The sequence below is a fragment of the Mauremys reevesii genome, linkage group 1, assembly GCF_016161935.1.
Source record: "Mauremys reevesii isolate NIE-2019 linkage group 1, ASM1616193v1, whole genome shotgun sequence".
In the NCBI taxonomy this organism is placed as follows: Eukaryota; Metazoa; Chordata; order Testudines; family Geoemydidae; genus Mauremys; species Mauremys reevesii.
In genome coordinates, this window is record NC_052623.1 from 112,116,214 (window position 1) to 112,137,354 (window position 21,141).

The following is a 21,141-nucleotide window of genomic DNA, read 5'->3' on the forward strand; positions in this document are numbered from 1 at the left end:
TCTGTTGAAATCTAAGACAGGTATATTTTTCCAGACACTGCCTCATGGGTTCATGAAAGAATAGCGGTAGTAGTAACATCATGAGAGTTTCTGCATTCTTGCTACAAGTGTTATATAAATGGAAGAAGGCAACGAAGAGGGCATAAAGAGGAGAACAAAAAGGGTTGTTATAAAGTTGTCTATACTGTAGTTACTCTGCCTCCTAGGAAACATTTCGTTACCATCACCGGGAATTACAGTACTATTGTTTTTGTCTTTAGGATTATCATCCTGATCGACCAGACATTCAGAAATCCATGACAGCCTTCAAAAACCTTTCCGTAAGAATTCTGAAGAGTAGATGTGTATTTATTTGGGAGAATGCTTGCTAATTTCATGCCCTGTAAAAGTTAATATTTTGACATGTGAAATCTTTAGAAATGTAGGGCTTGATGCTATGCTCAGGCCAGGGCTGGCTCCAGGGTTTTTGCTGCCCCAAGCGGTGGTGGGGGAAAAAAAAAAAAAAAAAGCTGCGATCGGTGGCAATTCAGGTCTACCGTCGCTTAATTCTTCGGTGGCAGGTCCTTCCCTCCAAGAGGGACCGAGGGACTTGCCGCCGAATTGCCACCAAAGAGCTAGACGTGCCGCCCCTTCCTCTTGGCCACCCCAAGCACCTGCTTGCTGAGCTGGTGCCTGGAGCCGGCCCTGGCTCAGGCATAGTGAAGTGTGTGGGAGGTGTCTTCTGGCAGCCTGTTCCAGCTCCTTCATTCTTGTTTGCTCAGCCCCACTGGAAATTAAGGCAGTACATTAGCAACCCTAACTTAATATCAGTTGAAAATTAGGTGTAGCAGAGCTCTGCTTTATCTCCTGCCTTTCCAGTCCACTCCTTGCTCCCAGATCATCCCTTTTTTAGCTTTACACCAGAAGAGGCCTCATCTGCACCAAGAACTTGTCTCTGGCCTCCTCCAGCCAGTTTATGACCTCTTTGTGCCACTTAGGGAATGTGGCGATAGTGGGCTAAGGAGTCCAGCCTATAGTGTACATCCCTAGTGCAAGGGCACTAGAGTAAAAATGAGCATTACATCACTGAAGCCCAGAATGGACGAGCTGAGAGGCTTCTGATGATGGGGATTAAGACCTGTCATTCTAACGTGGGTATGCAAGCAAAGAAATAAGAGGTGTGCTTGTTAGTGACATATGTGTGCAACCCACTAACACTTTTTGTAGCTACTAAAATAGTCAGCATTGTGTGTTTCCTGTTGGATGGGGCTGTGCCATTAGTGTGACTTTGTTATATATATTTTGTGGCCACTGTGAGACCTGGGGTCCCTTTTTGTTGGGTTTTGTAAAAACAAGTAGGAGGAAACAGTCCCTTCCCCCCCAAGAGTTTCAGCCCAGATGAGACAAGTGGGAGAACACACAGCAGAAAGGATAAGGGAGGGGGTGTGAATTAGATCTGTATTCCTGCTTTCTGCTGGGCTAGCCGGTTATTGCTTGGGAGTGAATAGTAGGCATAACATTAGAAGTGGCTCTGTAGGAGAGCCTTGAAGAAGAACAAGGTGGTGACTTTTTAAAGGGATGTTGAGATCATTAAATTAAGAGAAAAGTAGTAGTTTTGTAATTAACAATGTTCACACAGACACCACCTTATTAGCACCTTCCCTATCTTTAACAGGCACAATGTCAAGAAGTACGGAAAAGAAAAGAACTTGAACTCCAAATACTGACAGAAGCCATCCGCTGCTGGGAGGGAGAGGACATTAAAACATTGGGCAATGTAATTTACATGTCCCAGGTCATGATTCAGTGTGCTGGAAGTGAGGTAACACAGTTCAAGTTTTCATTAAATATTTTTCTGTTCCACTCTTGCAATTACAATTATCAATGAATAATGGATTGTACGTGGTAGAAACAAGAAGACCACTCCAAGAAAAAAAATATAGACTGAACAAATTTTATGTAGTATTTTGTTTAACCTAAGTGTCCTTATAAACGGGGGAAACTACTTTTAAGATGTACAAGCTCAGCTAAAAGCTGACTAAATCGTATAGCCAGATAGAGTTGTTGGAAACATTATAAAGTCTTAAGGGGTTAAGTGCAAACTAAAGAGAATTTTCTCTGTGTATTGGTTACATCACAAAATAATTTGCCACGGTAGCTATTACTATATGTAAAGACAATTTGGAAATACTTATTTTATGTTGCTGTTGTCCCAGACATACTCCTCCTTGGTTGATGGGGTTTTTAGACACCTTCCTCAAATATTAAATATTAAAAAGACAAAAATCAGGGGACTGAGTGACTCTGGGGAATTGTAATGCCTTTCACCTTGAGGTCATTGGTTTAATGCCAGCTCTGCTTTGTAGTGATCGGAAATCTTTACTTTCTGACCCATGTGCAGTGTCCTATATAAAATAGTTGAAGATCGTTGTCTCAGTTTCCTAATACACAAGCAATCACGTCACAAAACCCATCACCACAGTTGACACTAATTGACAGTCTTGTTGGCAGAGAGGCCAAAGAACTGTCTGGACCTGAATTATGAGTTACTCTCTAGAGGTGGTCTCTGTGTCACGATTGAGGCCGGACCTATAGCAAACTAAATTGAAATGGGAAGGCAGGGGAAAGCTCAGGAGTGGGGTTGCAAAGTTTTTGCATAGAAAAATGTAAAATATCAGATGCACTATCCTGAATTTTAGAAGATTTTAAAACCATTTAAAATCAAAGCTTGCACCAAAAAAAGTAATGGTAGAAATCCAGATTTCTGCCATAGGGCAACTTGCCACTGTAGCAGGTTAGGTTCTTTTATAGCACTCATAAACATATGTCTTACCCAACAAAACCCCAGACTCCCTCAGATACTCTCATATGTTTTATCTCTTATCAAATGCATATGAAAACATTGGGCTGGATGATCCTCAGCTCAGGTCACTTAGCTTATTGGCCATGAATTTAAAGTAGCTATGCAGTTTATCCCAACTGAGGAACTGGCCCATAGTATACACAAATATTGAAAAACTCCATTTAGAATACTTTGGATTAAGAGAACTTTTAGGAGGGGCAGAGAGGGGAAAATGGTAAATATTTTGCTTAAAAAGAAAGACAACTCCTAAATAGAGAGAGCAAGCATGAATGGAATGTCTCATATGCAACAGGAATCCCTTGAGTGGCAGTATAGTCGGTTGCTACTGTTGAGGTTTATTTCTTCAAGTAACTTGCATTATAAAAACCTGAATACAAGATCTTGCATTATAAAAACCTGAATACAAGATCTTTTTGAACAGAAAATTGAGTGCTGTTTGATTCCTCTTATTGCTGAGCACATATAGGTTTAATTTTGCTAAAAGTACAGTAGTATTGGTACTACACCAGTGAATGTTTTTAAATAAAAAAAAAGTTAGGGTCTACTGCCTTATATTTATTTTTTTTTAATTATTTTCTTTGTTTTTTCATAAGGAAAAGAATGAAAGATATCTTCTTCTCTTCCCTAATCTTTTGCTTATGTTGTCTGCCAGCCCTAGGATGAGTGGGTTTATCTATCAGGTAAAACAGATGTTTTAACCGTGGTTATTTACAGCAAACTTAAAAAAAGCTTTCTAAACTTCTTTTCACTTCTCTTTCTATATGTATTCAGTCTGTATATGTATTCTGAGAGGCAGAATTGTCCAGCTATTGGGATCCTGGACTGAGAGTCAGGAGACCTAAGTTCTGTTTCTGCCACTGATCTGCTATATGAACGTAGGCGAGTAACTTCATCTCTGTCCTATTGTTTCCCCACTACTGATACTTTCTTTTGTTAAGTGCTGTTAGATTTATAAAGGAAAACGTGATATAAGAACTTAATAATAATAATACACAAACTGTTAAGCATCCAGGTTGAGAAGTCAAGCACTCAGAAGTCAGGAAATGCCAAAATTAAGGTTGTCCACGCAACCTTCATTCAGTCTCCTTACGTGTATGCATTATGGTGCAGTCTTTAATTCTGTAATTACATACTATTTTTTTCCCCAGCTGTCCCCTTTTTCATTCAGTGTTTTTTATAGTCCACATTCACAGTGTGGCCCCAGGCCTTATTTAACATTCACTGTCCAAATTCTGTACTGCATAAAAAATTAACAACTTCCGTATGGGTGTTTCTGTGATGCTGTCACCATAATAACCGAGTGCTTAACAGTCATTAATGAATTTATCTTCACAATATCCCAGTGAAGTGAGGTAGACACCTAGGACTGAATTTACTTCGCATTATACAACACACATGTTCGAAGCTCAGCTTCCATTGACTTCAGTTGCAGCAGCGAGTGCTCAGCATTTCTGTAAATCTGGCCCCTGGTGTCTCATGTTAGGCACACTGAAAATAAGGAACATGCAGTTGGTGACCTCCTTTGAAAAGTTTGGTTATTCTTTGCGTGGTGAGTCCAATGGCTATTCACAGTGGGTGTGCACACTCTGCAGGCACACAAGACAGGAAGATTCTTTTCTAGCAGTGGGCATTGGGCCGTGCCTACACGCTGCACCTCCTTGTGCTCCAAACTAAGGACTGACCGCCTCTCCAGTTCCTTTCTACTGCTCATGGTACAAGATGGAACTTCACCAGTGTCCTCAGCTTTGCTAGTGTTCCTGCCTTCAACTCAGGTTTCTTTGTAAACAGTTATTTTCTGTAGTTAATTAGTTAATGTGGTTAGGTAGTTTGAGGTTAGTTTCCTGGCTTCAATTCCTGTTTGGGCTGCCCTCCGGTCTTCCTGGTTAGCGATTCCCAGGCCTCCTGCCTGTACTGTCTTGGGAGTCTCATATTCCGCCAAGTGCGAACTTTGTTGTTCTTTCCAACCTTGTCTGGCACAATCTCACAAATTCCAAGTTAGGAGGCATCTCATGGATCTCTCCATGAAGCCACAGCCAGACCCTGGGACTTCTGACTTCCCTGTCCATTGGTGTGATCTCCCTTTTAGCACTCCTCCAGACCCGGCGCTTCCCAGTCCTGGGTTATCTGAGTCCAGACTTAAGCTGTCTAGCAAGCAGAGACGAGAAAACAGAAAGGAAAAACAGCCTCATAAGAAGTGAGAGAAATCCCCTCCTAAATTCTCTAAGAGATCTGCCTTCCTTCTACCCCTTCTAAGTCAGGCACAGAAACTTTGTGCCCCAGTATGGGTGTGTCTGGAGCTCCCTGGGAGCATCGGCCAGTACCAGCAGTACTGAGAGTCAGGACACTCAAACACCGTCCCACCTATGTAAGGGAATGTGCAAAGCATCAGCAAAGGAGAGGAGAGAGTGGTCAACCTCTGCACAAGTAGTTCTGCACTGCAAGAAGAAGAGGGATTTGCCACTGCCAACACCTACTGCCATCCCAAATCTGTACCATTGGACCTATCTGTGCATAGAAGCCCCTTCTGTTCTCCACTGGGAGTCAGAAGTCCTAGGGTCTGGCTGTGGCTTCATGGAGAGCTCCGTCAGATACGTCCTAATTTGGAATTTGAGAGATGGCTGCATGCAAGGTTGGAAAGGACCTAATGGTGGAGTTGCTGCTTCTCTCAGATCTGGTAATCTCCAAACAGCTTCCTACACAGTTGGTATGCCACTCACCAGTCCCTTCCACCAGCCACGGCATCAAGCTGCCACTACCAGTAATGCACCACTCACCAATTCCATCTGCCAGCCGTGGCATATCAAGGCATGTGGTAAAAAAGTCTCCACCCATGGATGCTGAGGACTCTTATTCCTCTAGTGAGTTTGCAAGAGAGGATGATGCACTGGCCATTCCAATGGTCTCAAGCCAATACACTAGCCCAACAGGGGTTCCAGAGTCTCATGGGTGCCCTGTCGCCTCCCACAAGTCATACTGTCGGGCTCGGGACCAGAGGTACTCCCACATGAGGATTACCTCTGTGCCCATACAACCCTACATTCTTGTCCTATTAGGGTGCTCTGGATCCTTACAGTAGGCCTTTTGGCTACATAGGATTGGAGCAGGAATATGGTCAGAGATCACCTCAGTGGAAGAGCCCCAATTCCCTCATGAGCTCTATGAGGAAGAACAGCCCAACCAGTGAGTACTGCCCAAACCAGCTATGGTTCATCCTATTCATCTCCACCCTTCTCCACCTAATAATTATACCTCTTGAAGAGGCTCAATGTACAGGTTCTTCTCGAGGAAGTTCAGGACCTTACACAAGCTTCTAGACATTCTCCAGCTACAAGCCCTGTCGAGGTGGCGCTTCCCATCAAAAAAGGCCATACTGGAATTGTCTGAGGCTGTTTGGCACACTCCAGCAGCCTACGCCTCAGCTCCAAAAAGGACATTGAAAAGATACTTTGTTTCACCTAAATGGGGGACACAATATCTGTTTTTTTCCACCACATCCCAAATTCACCAGTGTACAGGCTGTTACAGAGCACAGTTGTCTATACTAGCTTTGGTCTTCCCCTTCCGAGAAGAGTGCAAAAATAACTGGACCGTCTCAGGAGAAAGAATTTCTCTTCCACCAGCTTACTATTTTTGATAGTATAATATGACTTTATTAATTATCATAACCTGAGTTCACTAGCATACTTTCTCATGAGCTCAGATCAAAGTTTCAGGCTATCCTGGATGGGAGGAAGCTCATAGCCTAGTTGTTCCTCCAGGCATCATTAAATGTAGTTGATACCACTTCCCGCTCCATGACAACTTCGGTAGTCATCAGGTGGGCTTCTGGGTTTAGTTCCCTGGGGTTCCCTAAAAATGTCCGAGCAACAGTGGAAGATCTCCTCTTCTGTTCAGGGGAAAAAAAGGATGAATCATTTCACTTATTCCTGGGCTACCCTCCGATCCCTAGGGATTTTACGCTCCAATTCCTTGGAGGAAGTACTCTAAACCACCTCCTTACAGACAGCATCCCACTCCCTAGTACTTTTTCCATCAATGGGCTTATGAGCCACCCAGGACTGGCTGACATTGCTTATGAGCCACCCCTGTCATTAATTCCTCCTCATCAGCAACCCCTTGCCAAGAAGTCATTTTGATGGGATCATCGAGAGCCACTAGCCTGTCACCACTCAGCTGGATACTCCCACCCACTTTGGTGGCCGCCTGTTCTGCTTCTTCCCAGTGTGGCAACATAGCAGACAAGATGGTCCTGGAGATCATCTCCATGGGTACATGACAGAATTTACTTCTGTCCCTACACTCAAATCCCCTTCCCCATCCCTCTTCAGGGACTCACCTGATGAGAGTTTTCTCAGATAGGCTCCCATCTTCAGCTAGGAGCCATAGACCCCATCCCTCTTCAAGGTTTCTATTTGAGATACTTCCTCGTTCCCAAGAAAAAGGGCAGATAGACCCATCCTAGGATTTCAAACTTCTGAACATCTTCATAGCCATTTGAGATTAAGGGATGACCATCCTAGTCTCTACAATCCCCTCCCTCAACAAAGGCAACCCATTTGCAGTTCTTGATTTGAAAGAAGCCTATTTTCATATAGATATGCCCCCGTCCAGAAGAAGTTTCTGTGCTGTACGGTGGGCCTAGATCATTACCAGTACAGAGTCCTTCCCTTCAGTCTCTTGATGGCCCCAAGGGCATTAATGAAGGTACTCTCTGTGGTAGCAGCACACTTTCATTGCCAGGGCAGCCTCGTGTTTCCTTATCTTGATGACTGACTTCTCGCAGAGTAATCATCTCAGGAAGTCCGGTAGACTCCCTCCTCAGCTTCTTGCAGTCCTTAGGGCTTCAAGTAAAGCTAGAAAAAGTCCACTTCAGTTAGAGTGCCTCTGGGCTTGACTTCAGTCAGAGCTTGCTTACCTCAGGACAGGTTCCTCATGATGACAGACCTCCTTGCACAGCTCTGACTAAATCCCCAAACGACAGCTTGTCCTGTCTGATCCTTCTCGACCATATGGGCGGCTGCATGTACAGAACACCCTTCTCTAGGCTCCTTCTTCATGCTTTCAGGAATGGCTATGCACAGTATAAGTGAGTTGTGAACCCTCAGATCATTCTGTTTTTCACCTGGTGGGAAAACGAGAAAGTCCCTTCTATCCTTAAAGAAACTAATCAGATGCAGTCTTCCTACTAGATTGGGGAGCACTTCTGGACAACCAAGTAGCGCAAGGTTCTTGGACCCAACAGGAATCTGAGCTACACATCAGTCTACCTGAACTTTGAGTAGTGCAGGAGGCTTGCAGAAGGTTTCTGCCTTTCCCACATTTCTGTTGTGTTCTGGTCATGTTGCACAACTTAACCACAGTTTTATACATAAACAAGCACAGGGGGTCGCGAGGTCTGCCCATGTTTGCACAGAGGCCATCAGGCTCTGGAATCGGCGCCCCTGACACCAGGTCACCCTCTCAGCAGTGCACTTTCCCAGAATAATGAACACCTTAGCAGACAGTCTCAGCAGACACTTCCACAGGCAGCACTATTGGAAGCTTCACAGTTCAGTGGTACTGAACATCTTCCAGCTTGCGGGGTCAGGGAGGAGTCACCATCATGGGACTTCTTTGCACTCCAGGTAAACAAGAAGTATCCAGCCTACTGCTCCTGTGCTGCTCAAGGGCACATTTCCAGAGGGGATTCATTTCTGGTTCAGTAATGAGAGTCACTAATGTATTCTTTTCCTCTTGCCTCCCTCTTACTTTGAGTCCTGAACAAGTTTAAACAGGACAAATTGACAATGATTCTGGCAGCACCTACATGGCTGAAATAGTTTTGGTTTACCAGCATCCTCCAGATGTCCTTGTGTCCATGCATCTGCTTGCACAGTTGCTGAACCTCCTGACTCAGGATAAAGGGAGAACCATTCATCCCAGCCTGACATCCATTTACCTCGCAGCTTAGTGTTTGGATCGGCATCAAGCATGGAAATATTGTGCTCAGAGGCTGGTGAGTTCATTCTCAAAACAGCAGAAAGGCTTCCACAAGAAAATACTATCCTGCTAAGTGGAAGAGATTCTCCATCTGGTGCATCGCCAGGTAGCTCCACTAGACTCTGGAATCTGTGCCATCTTGAAATATCTGATCTCCCTCAAGTCACTGGGACTATCCAGTAGTTTGTTGCACATGCATCTGGCAGTCATCAGTGCTTTCCATCCTCTAACAGATATTCACCCACCCTACAACTATGAGGTTTCTAAAAGGTCTAGTCCGAACCTTCCCTCCAGTATCAGCACTGAGTCCTAACTGAGACCTCCATCTACTTCTGTCAGCATTTATGAATCTACCATTCAAGCCCTTAGCCCCCACTCCTTTCCCCATCTTTCCATGGAAAGTAGCCTTCCTAATGGGAATTACTTCTGCTTGGAGAATAGGGGAGCTTGTGATGCTTATGGCAGACACTCCCTATATGGTGTTCATAGGGATAAAGTATCCCTAAGGTTACTTCTCAAGTTCATCACAAAGGTTCCTCCAAATTCCACCTGAATCAGATCACACATCTACTGGTGTTCTACACAAAACCTAACGTCACTAGAGAAGACAGAACCCTTAATTCTTTGGTTGTTCATGGAGCTGTTAACTTCTGTCTGCAATGAACAAAGCTCCTTAGAAAATTCCCAAGATTGTTCATCTCCTTCACTGAATGGATGAAATTTTATCACAAAGGCTGTTGAAATGGATTTTGGGCTGTATTTGGCTGCGTTTTGAACAAATGGAAACCCGTCCTCCTCAAGGGGTGAGGGCTCATTTGAATACAGCGCATGCTACCTCTGTAGCTTTTCTCCAATGTGCACCTCTCCAAAAATCTGTAGAATGGCAACATGGTGCTTACTACGCACCTTTACCGGGCACTATGCAGTGGTCTAGATTACCTCAGCAGATATATCCTTTGATTCAACAGTCCTGTCCGTATTCTGTCGTGCAGCACGGGTCCTCACACCCTCCTCCTCAATTCTTGTGAGTTGCCTACAGTGAATAACCATAGGGACCAGTGTTTGAAAAAGCAAAAATAGGTGGATATTTGTGGAATTTCCATTTGTGTATATACTTATTTACACTGGAAACCTGATTCTAAGAGTTCGTCATCCAGTTAGCACACAGAAACATACCACGTGGCCTATATATCCCATCAAAATAGCTCAAATGTTGAATACTGAATACTTGAATGAGCTACAGACCAAAAATTATGTGCAGAAATTAGTGAATCATCTTAATTTAATATTAAGTAAACATGAGAACTGCAATCTGCTTGCAGACCATTTTGGGTTAGAAAAAGAAGTGTAATTTGTTGACTGTGTTATTCACTGTGAATCACATGCCCAGTTCTGTTTAAAACCTTGGTACTCTTGCATAAAGTGATGTTATAGCCTTTGATGACAAGAAGGGACAGGTCCTCAGTTTTACATGTCATCAGAAAGACACCTCCACTGTATCATAGGGTCTGCTGGCATCATGCTGGTGTCTTGGTTCAGTACAGTCTCAGATAGAAGTTCCATCTATAGTACTGAATTATCAACTTCACTAAGTATGGAACATGGGTGGAAATATGTGTTCCTAGTAGGTCTCAAATCCACAGCTGGTCAAAGTCCTCTCTTGGTGAATTTGCATTGTAATGTATTTACATGCACTACCCATAGCTTGGGCAGATTTCAGATTGACTCATGATATTAAGCCCAGAAGTTGTCCTTGGCACAAAAAGCTATGTAATTTGGTTATTTTTCCATGGAATTTTAAATATTATTGCTGACCTAATGTGTGCGTTTCAATTTACTGGTTTATCATCTGTTTGCCTTTTTGAATTATGCATATTTTAAATGTATATATGTTTAGCTATTAAACATCTTTGGGTTTTTAAAAAGAAAAAGAAAAAAAACGTTATGACTTTTCTAGGGAAAACTGCCAATGACAGGAATGACCATCACAAAGCTAGAAGACAGTGAAAATCACAAAAATGCATTTGAAATAGCAGGTAATGTTCATGAGCATTTCTATTGATTTGTTTTTGTTTATCATAGAAACATAGGGTTGGAAGGGACTTCAGGAGGTCTAGTCCATCCACAGCACTGAGGCAGGATTAAATACAACTCGATCATCCCAGTTCATCTTACCTGTTCTTTAAAACCTCCAATGATGGGGATTCCACAGCCTTCCTAGGTTTAAAATTAAAAAATAAAAGACTGCCCATCGCAGCTGTGTGTGCCCTTGACACTCAGTTTATTTTGTATAATTTTAACTCCACAGTTCTCTCCTGTGTACCCCAAGCAGCACATTTTATATTAAACATAAGCCCCCATGCCCCTGTCCCCTCAACACAATTGCCTAGACCCTCACAAATCTTTTCTCCCCCTCTTCCCTTTAAAAGCAAGGACGAAAAGACAAGCCTTGCAGCCTGTCTCTAACAGTCAGCAAATTCAGGCTACTACTTGGGACCAAGAAAGGAAGAAAATTCTAGAGGGTCTCTGACAGAGAACTTTCTACCAGAAGCAAACTCCCATCACCAAGGGCCTCAGCTCAGGTTTCTCCACTGGTGGTTTGTCGTGGAGAGAGAGGCAGTTGCTTAGATATATTCCTGGCCATTTACTGTTTTATAGGTCAACACCAACAGCTTACAATTGCCCCAGAAACCAAAAGGATTCAGTGCAGGTTACTGAAGACAAGTTTTATGTGCTCACAGAAAAATATACTGCATAGCAAGTGGGCTGCTCTGCTAAATTCTCCACCTTCAGTTTATGGGTAAATTTAAGATGTAGTCCCAAGTAGATTCTATTGAAATAGTTTAATCTCAGGGGGATGAAGATGTCATGAGGGTCACAAGGTCTACAGCCAAAAGAATGATTACAACCTCCTGGCTATATGATGAGGGAGAAAAAGTCAAAGCTAGTTATTGCTGCTACCAATTGCTGCTTTCAGAGGAAGCTGAAAATCTAACCTCACATACCTCGTAGCAAACCAGAACAACCAAGGACCGCCCATCCACCCACCCTCTCGCTCGCTCTCTTCTCAGCTAGCGGCACTGACGTTGTCCTCCTAATGCCCTCCAGTTGTTTCCCCCCAGGTGACCAACTCTCACCCCAGTTTTATTATCTAGATTAAGTGTCAGGCAGCCAGACTGGATCAGTGCCACCACTCTCCCTTAAACATTGAGTAGTGCAATCAACTGTTCTAGCTAGGTCAAATGAAATGGAAACTCTAAACTGTATCATCCGCATGCTGAAGATTCAGCAATCCATGTCTCCTCACTAACTGTGTGCCTTAATCTTGTGGTTCTGTAACTGTATAGAGTCTAAGGAGAAACTTTAAGGTTAGATGCTATATGCAGAGTTGTAGCCATGTCGGTCCCAGGATAATAAAGAGTCAAGATAGGTGAAGTAATATTTTTTATTAGATGCTGTTTTTTGATTGATTGTTTTTGGTGGAGGGGCCTCATCTGTGTTTCTCAATAGAGACCAAGGTAACTTTAATTGCTAGATCAATTTCTTTGCATAAACTTTCCTTAATAAAGATTGCAAAATGGCCTGTGTCTATAAAGACAGACATCTGAAGAAAAATCTATCACAGTGAGGAAAGGGGTTGAAATATCATTCCTTTGGACAGAAATTACACTTTTAAGTCTTTGTTCAGCCCTTAGGTACTACAAGGATTCAGTGCGTGACAAAAACCGATTACTATTTTAGTGTTTCTAAAGAATAAATTTACGTTGTTTTTTAGACTTTCTAAATCTTGTGTTTTCTTCTAGGAAATATGATTGAGCGGATATTAGTATCATGTAACAACCAACAAGATTTGCATGAATGGGTGGATCATCTGCAGAAGCAAACCAAAGTTACAACTGTTGGGAATCCCACTATTAAACCTCATTCTGTGCCATCTCATACCGTAAGAAATACTTTAGTCATAGGGGCTGAAACAAACAAGCATTTTCTTGAGTTGTTATGAGAAAGATTATCTGGATTATAAATCTCATACTACTGTGTAAATCATTCTAATTTTTTTTTCACCAGTAACAGGAACCAGATGTTTTAATTGACCCAATTTGTTGTTTACCCAATTTGCTTTATATAGTTTCAAAATTAGAAGAAAGGTTTGGTCACTCATGCACAGATACAAAATATATTAATGTAATTTAACAGTTTGGCTTCAGGAGATGAAAAAGAAAACCCTCAGGAAATTTGTGATTAAGGCTGAGACTCCATCTCTAGCTTTTTGTTGTTATGCCTGAATATTGCATTTGATATTTTCCTTTAATTGTCCTTAGAATAATGGGTTCTTCATCGAGTGATTGCTCCTATGCAATCCAGTTAGGTGTGCGCGCCGTGCGTGCACGGCTCTTCGGAACATTTTTACCCTAGCAACTCCGGTGGGCCGGCTGGGCGCCCCCTGGAGTGGCGCCGCTATAGCGCCGGATATATACCCCAGCCGGCCCGTCCGCTCCTCAGTTCCTTCTTACCGCCCCTGACGGCCAGTTGGAACAGTTGAGTGCTCCGTTCACCTCCACAACCCTAGTGTTTCTCCGTTTGATAAGTATATTTAGTTGGTTAAGTTAGTTAAGTTAGTTAAATAGTTTAGTATAGTTAGTGTAGTAAGGGGAATTAGGGGGGTTCGCCCCTCTTTTCCTCAACCGGTGCGGGCTCATGCCCAAGGCACCGGGGTTCAAGCCCTGTTCGGCTTGCCAGCGGCACGTGCCCATTGGGGATCTGCATGACTCCTGCCTGCGCTGCCTCGGGGAGTCCCATCGGCCAGACAAGTGCCCGATTTGTACGGCGTTTAAGCCACGGACGAGAAAGGAGCGGGACTCTCGATTGAAGCAGCTCCTTATGGAGTTGGCACTTAGCCCTGCCGCGCCGACCCGAGCAGCGCCGAAGCCTTCCTCGGCGCGCAGCGCACCAGCGGTCCCGAGCCGGTCCAGTACTGAGACTGTACAACCTCTGGTCCCTTAAGGAGCAAGGACTCACGGTCTCCTCCTTGAAGGTACACCTGGCAGCCGTGTCCGCCTTTCGTCCATCCATAGGAGGTTGGTCCATCTTTTCCAACCAGATGGTTTCCCGCTTCCTTAAGGGCCTGGACCGCTTGTACCCGCCGATACGACGTCCTACCCCGTCCTGGGATTTGAATCTAGTTCTGGCCAAGCTGATGGGAGCACCCTTCGAGCCCCTGGCCACGTGCTCCCTGCTCTATCTCTTGTGGAAAACGGCCTTCCTCGTCGCTATAACGTCAGCAAGACGAGTTTCCGAGCTCCGTGCCCTAACGGTTGGTCCACCGTATACCGTCTTCCACGGAGACAAGGTGCAGCTTCGACCACACCCAGCCTTCCTCCCTAAGGTGGTGTCGGCCTTCCACCTCAACCAGGACATTTTCCTTCCGGTCTTCTTCCCGAAGCCGCACGCATCACCTCGTGAGCAACAGCTTCACACCCTGGACGTCCGCAGGGCCCTCGCTTTTTACATAGAGCGGACGAAGCCCTTCCGGCGTTCGCCCCAGCTGTTCGTAGCGGTTGCTGATCGCATAAAGGGCGAGCCGGTCTCCTCTCAGCGGATTTCCTCCTGGGTGACTGCATGTATCCGGACATGCTACGAGCTTGCTCGCGTGCCAGCTAGCCGCCTCACCGCTCACTCCACGAGGGCGCAAGCCTCGTCGGCCGCCTTTCTGGCCCATGTCCCCATCCAAGACATCTGTAGAACGGCCACCTGGTCTTCTGTCCACACCTTCGCTTCCCACTACGCGTTGGTGCAACAATCTAGAGACGATGCAGCCTTCGGCTCAGCAGTCTTACACTCTGCCACGTCTCACTCCGACCCCACCGCCTAGGTAAGGCTTGGGAATCACCTAACTGGAATGCATAGGAGCAATCACTCGATGAAGAAAAGACGGTTACTCACCATTGTAACTGTTGTTCTTCGAGATGTGTTGCTCCTATCCATTCCAGACCCGCCCTCCTTCCCCACTGTCGGAGTAGCCGGCAAGAAGGAACTGAGGAGCGGACGGGCCGGCTGGGATATATATCCAGCGCTATAGCGGCGCCACTCCAGGGGGCACCCAGCCGGCCCGCCGGAGTTGCTAGGGTAAAAATGTTTCGAAGAGCCGTGCACGCGCGGTGCGCACACCTAAGTGGAATGGATAGGAGCAACACATCTCGAAGAACAACAGTTACAACGGTGAGTAACCGTCTTTTATACTGCATCACGATGGCAAAGCAGGTTAAGACTGGTGTGGAAACCTTTTTTCATCATAACATTTTTTTCTGATTAAAAATGCTTCTTTTTCAAAATGTTGTTTTTGATGAAAGTGTTGATTTTGGCTAATGTTTCTGCAGGGCAAAGAAACTTCTAAATGAAAAAAAAAAAGTTAGGGTATGTCTACACTACGAAATTAGGTTGATTTTATAGAAGTCGATCTTTAGAAAGCAATTTTATACAGTCGATTGTGTATGTCCCCACTAAGCGCATTAAGTCTGCAGAGTGTGTCCTCAATACCATGGCTATTATCAACTCATGGAGTAGTGCGCTGTGGGTAGCTATCCCACAATCCCCGCAGTCTCTTCTGCCCAATGGAATTTTGGGTTAAGCTCCCAATGCCTGATGGGGCAAAAACATTGTCGCATATGGTTTTGGGTACATGTTGTCAGTTTCCCCTCCCTCCATGAAAGCAATGGCAGACAATCCTCTCGCGCATTTTTTCCTGGGTTACCTGTGCAGAAGCCATAGCATGGCAAGCATGGAGCCCACTCAGCTCACTGCTGCTGTTGTGAGCATAGCAAACACCTTGCGCATTATCCTGCAGTATGTGCAGAACCTGGCTAGGAACCGCCAGCATGAGGAGGATTTTGATGAGGGCATGGACACAGACGTTCCTGAAAGCACGGGATGTGGCAGTTGGGACATTATGGCGGCAGAGGGGTAGGTTGATACAGTGGAACGCCGATTCTGGGCCAGGCAAACAAGCAAAGACTGGTGGGACTGCATAGTGTTGCAAGTATGGGATGATTCCGAGTGGCTGCGAAACTTTTTCATGCATAAGGCCACTTTCCTGGAACTTTGTGAGTTGCTTTCCCCGGCCCTGAAGCACAGGAATACCAAGATGGGAGCTGCCCTGACAGTTGAGAAGCGAGTGGCGATAGCCCTGTGGAAGCTTGCAACACCTGACTGCTACTGGTCAGTTGGGAATCTATTTGGAGTGGGCGAACCTACTGTGGGGGCTGCTGTGATCCAGGTAGCCAATGCAATCATTGACGTTCTGTTATCAAGGGTAGTGACTCTGGGAAATGTGCAGGTCATAGTGGATGGCTTTGCTGCAATGGGATTCCCTAACTGTGATGGGGCGATAGACAGAACGCATATCCTTATTTTGGCACCGGACCACCTTGCCAACCAGTACGTAAACCGCAAGGGGTACTTCTGAATGGCACTGCAAGCACTGGTGGATCACAAGGGATGTTTCACCGACATCAACGTGGGATGGCTGAGAAAGGTGCATGACGCTCGCATCTTTAGCAACTCTGGGCTTTTTGAACAGCTGCAAGAAGGGACTTACTTCCCAGACCCAAAAATTACTGTTGGGGATGTTGAAATGCCAATAGTTATCCTTGGAGACTCAGCCTACCCCTTGCTCCCATGGCTTATGGAGCCGTACACAGACAGCCTAGATAGTACTAAGGAGCAGTTCAACTATAGTCTGAGCAAGTGCAGAATGGTGGTAGGCTGTGCCTTTGTACATTTAAAAGCTCGTTGGCGCTGTTTGCTGACTAGGTTAGACCTCAGTGCAACCAGTATTCCCATTGTTATTGCTGCTTGCTGTGTGCTCCATAATATGTGTGAGAGTAAGGGGGAGATGTTTATGGCAGGGTGGAAGGTTGAGGCAAATTGCCTGGTGGCTGATTTTGAGCAGCCAGACACCAGGGCGATTAGAAGAGCACAGCTAGGCGCGCTGCGCATCAGAGAGTCTTTGAAAACCAGTTTCACGACTGGCCAGGCTACAGTGTGACAGTTGTTTGTGTTTCTCCTTGATGCAAACCCGCCCCCTTTGTTGATTTTAATTCCCTCCCCCTTTCGATCACAAAGGAAATAAAGTCACTGTTGTTTTGAAACCATGCATTCTTTTTTATTAATTAAAAAAAAAGTGAGATAACTGACAAGGTAGCCCGGGTGGGGTGGTGGAGGAAGTGACAAGGCCACATTGCTTATTGTAGCCACACTACAAATCAAAACTGTTTGAATGACAGCCTTCTGTTGCTTGGGCCCTCCTCTGGAGTGGAGTGGCTGGGTGCCTTGAGCCTCTTCCCTTCCCCCCCCGCTCCCACATTCTTGGGTGTCTGGGTGAGGAGGCTGCTGGTTGCTCTTGGAATTTAGCTTAGTCCAGCCGCGCCTCTGCAGGCCGGTGATCCACCTGTTCTTCTGGCCCCGTGTCCCTTCCTGCTGCCCCTGGCAGTAACCACTCTGTGGGCTTCCGGGAACCTCCACCCTACTATCCCCACTTCGCCTCAGTAGTGGCCACTGACAGTCATGGTCTAGCCCCACACCCTGGGGCAGACTGCCCACTCATCACCGGCAAAAGGGGTTTGGACCTGCTGCCTTGGCCTAATGCCCTCTGCAACCTCCCAGTACCTTCTGCCAGGCCAGAGCTCCCCAGCTCCTTAGCCTGTCCCCAGCCCTGCTTCACCCTAGGTACCTTGTCTCCCAAGCAGCCAGGCCCATCTCTCTCTATCGCCAGAGAGAGACTGTGTGGGCTCCTGGCTTCCCTGCCTTTTATAAAACCCTGCTCCTCAGTTTGGGGCATGGCCCCCAGCTGCAGCCACTTCTCTAATCAGCTCAGCTTGAGAGCAGCAGCTCTCAAGCCCTGCCAAGCTGTTTCCCCGGACGGGGTCCACACAGGAGGATATGGAAGTTGGGGAGGAAGGGAGGCAGTTATACAGTGGATGCAGCAGTGGTCTCTGCTCTTGTTGCCTTTCCTGCAGCTCCACCAGACTCCTGAGCATGTCCGTTTGCTCCCCCATTAGCCTCAGCATCACCGCCTGCCTCTTCTCATCGTGCTCACTTAATGCTTTCCTGTCCTCTGCCACTGAATGCCTCCATGCATTCAACTGTGCTCTATTAGTGCAGGAGGACTGCATGAGTTCGGAAAACATGTCATCGCGAGTGCGTTTTTTTTTGCCTTCTTATGTGATAACCTCAGGGACAGAGTTGATAGGGGAAGTGGAGATACATTTGCATCTGCGGGGAGATAAAAAGGGAGAGTAGAATTTAAGAAGATACATTTCTGAGAACAAAAGGGAGACTCTTTCACAGTGAATCAAGCAATTCACAGCAGACAGCACATGTACTTTAGGTACAAGGTCGCATTTTGCCTTTTATATTGGGCACCTTCCAGTCTGGTGACACATCACACACGGCTGGGCAACAGAATTTGGTTTCCAAGCAGCCACGGTAAGCCAAAGGGTATGCAGGGTTGGCTTCTTCTGCCTTCATAACATGTGGGAATGGTTTCAAACAGCAGCGCCCTCCTTTCCCATAGCAAGCAATGCCGGTTGGGTTTGCCATTTAAAAGGAGGGGCTGTGGTTTTCAGGTGGATGTGCAGCACACCCCTCCCCCCACCCCACAGTGTGGCTATTCTCTGGGATGAGCCCTTCACCCCTCTCCGCCTTCCCCCCACGTGGCTATTCTCAGGGATCTCTTTTAGCCAAGCACAAACAGCCCAGCATGAACAGGGTCCTTTCACTGTTCCGTTACAAAAATTCCCCTATTTCAACCAGGTGACCATGAATGATATCACTCTCCTGAGGCTAACACAGAAAGATATAGACCAAATGTTGCTTGAATGCAACCAAAACCCAGGACCATTCGCTGCCATGCTTTGTGCTGCAATGATTCCAGACTACTTGCTGCTGTCTTGGCGTGGTAAAGTGTCCTACCATGGAGGACGACATAAGGCAGCCCTCTCCAGAAACCTTCTGAAAAGGCTTTCAGAATACCTCCAGGAGAGCTTCATGGAGATGTCCCTGGAGGATTCCTGCTTCATCCCCAGACACGTTAACAGACTTTTCCAGTAGCTGTACTGGCTGCAAATGCATCCCAAGTCATCAGGGCAAATCAAATATTAAACACAATTGCTTTTAAACCCTGTAGTGTAGTTACAAATGTGCACTCACCAGAGGTGCCTTCTCTGGCTTCAGGGTCGGGGATCCCGCCTTGGGAGGGTATTGGCCCCAGGGTGATGAAAAGGTCCTTGCTGCGGGGAGAACGTATTCTCCACTTCCCTACTGCGCATTCTCCTCCTCCTCCTCATCCTCATCCACAAAATCCTCCTCCCTGTTGTGTGAGACTCTCCCCTTGCAGGTGTCCACAGACAGTGGTGGGGTAGTGGTAGGGTCCCCCCCTAGAATGCCATGCAGTTGGTCATAGAAGCGGCTTGTATGGGGCTCTGACCAGAGCGACCATTTGCCTCCTTTGTCTTTTGGTAGGCTTGCCTGAGCTCCTTAAGTTTCACACGGCACTGCCGTGTATGCCTGTTGTAGCACCTCTCCACCATACCGTGTGCGATTTTGGCATATATGTTAGCATTTCTTCTTTTTGATTGGAGTTCGGCCTGCACAGATTCTTCTCCCCATACAGCAATCAGATCCAGTGTCTCCCATTCGGTCAGTGCTGGAGCTTGTTTGAGATTCTGGGACTGCATGGTCACCTGTGCTGCTGCGTTCGCCACACTGACCAAACAGAAAATGAAATTCAAAATTTCCCGGGGCTTTTCCTGCATACCTGGCTAGTGCATCGGAGTTGAAAGTGCTGTCCAGAGCAGTCACATTGGAGCACTCTGGGATAGCTCCTGGAGGTCAATACCGTCGAATTGCGTTTGCACTACCCCAAATTTGACCCAGCAAGGTCGATTTTAGCGCTACTCCCCTCACCGTGGAGGAGTACAGAAGTCGATTTTAAGAGTTCTTTAGGTCGATGGAACGGGGTTGGTTGTGTAGACGCATTGTTTATAAAATTGACCTAATGCGGCTAAATTCGACTTAACCTCGTAGTGTAGACCAGGGCTTAGTTTTGAAAAACCTTACGTTTGGGAAATTCTGAAGTATCATTTTTAATTATAATTTATTTTATAGCTTTTTTTCATTTGTATATTATTTTTACATCATTTCATAGTATGTCAGTAAGAGCCATGCACAATTTACATTGCTGTTTTTGACGTGTCATAATATGACATTCTGTTCTTATTTTAAATTTTATGTTAACTATTATATTTCATGTATTTTATTTGTGTCAGATTGTTTCATTACAACACAGAGGAGACACTTGGACCTAGAAAAGAAGATAAAATGTTTTGGTCTGCACTAAGTAGCAGCTGTCTACAATGATTTTAAAAACAAAATATAAAATAAGATATTTCAACTATTATGCCATATTATGATGTTAATAGTAGTACTAGTGGACATGTTATGAAATAATGGAAAAATAATGGGAAAATGGAGAACATGTTAACAAAATTTGTAACAAAATTCTGAAATGAAAAAGTATTAAACTGATTTGCAGGCAATTTGGAAAATATTTGTTTTTGTTCTGATTCAGTTCAAAAACTAATTTCCAAATGTTGCCACAAACCAGAACTTTTGAGTTCCAATCTGCTCTGCAGGTAATTTCCTGGCAATTCTAAATTTGAGTGAGCTAAGCTAAATTGTTCTTTTGCGTTCACTCTTTAAATGTGAAGCGTGAAAGGGGTGTGAGCAAGGATTTCATAGCTGTTGTGGTTCAATACATACTGTTTGTGCGGTAGACAATAATAGTTTCTTGAAGGAAATTATGTTCTGTTGTGTCAATAATTATTCAGCTTTTAAAACTGTGCTAGTTGGAGCTGTAATAAATAGAAATGTTAGGTAGCCGGTGTAAATGATTTTCTGTTTTTGAAAATTACTTTTTAATTTGGCAGCTTCCTTCTCATCCAGTAACACCATCCAGCAAACATTCAGACAGCAAACCAATACCACTGACTCCTGCATACCACACGCTTCCACATCTTTCACATCATGGGACTCCACATACCACTATAAACTGGGGACCTCTGGAACCTCCTAAAACTCCCAAACCTTGGAGCTTGAGCTGTTTACGACCTGCACCTCCACTACGGCCTTCAGCAGCTCTCTGTTATAAAGAGGTGAGGTACTGGAACCCAGAAATGTTACCATAAAAGTACAGGACTACACTAAGAGGTGTAACTCAGTTCTTTTCATATCATGATCTTCTATAGTTCTGTATGTGTGTTTAT

At 45.2% G+C, this 21,141-nt stretch overlaps 1 protein-coding gene across 6 annotated transcripts in view; it reads left to right on the forward strand.

Annotated features, from left to right (window-relative positions):
* Positions 1–21,141, forward strand: part of ARHGEF7 (Rho guanine nucleotide exchange factor 7) — a 194,105-nt gene that overhangs the window by 137,168 nt on the left and 35,796 nt on the right. For all 6 annotated transcript variants that reach the window (XM_039533501.1, XM_039533460.1, XM_039533492.1 and 3 more), the window contains 6 exons: positions 261–320; positions 1,655–1,801; positions 3,436–3,522; positions 10,779–10,857; positions 12,625–12,764; positions 20,806–21,030. In XM_039533501.1, the coding sequence (XP_039389435.1) occupies positions 261–320; positions 1,655–1,801; positions 3,436–3,522; positions 10,779–10,857; positions 12,625–12,764; positions 20,806–21,030 (738 nt within the window). The remainder of the gene's footprint in view (positions 1–260; positions 321–1,654; positions 1,802–3,435; positions 3,523–10,778; positions 10,858–12,624; positions 12,765–20,805; positions 21,031–21,141) is intronic.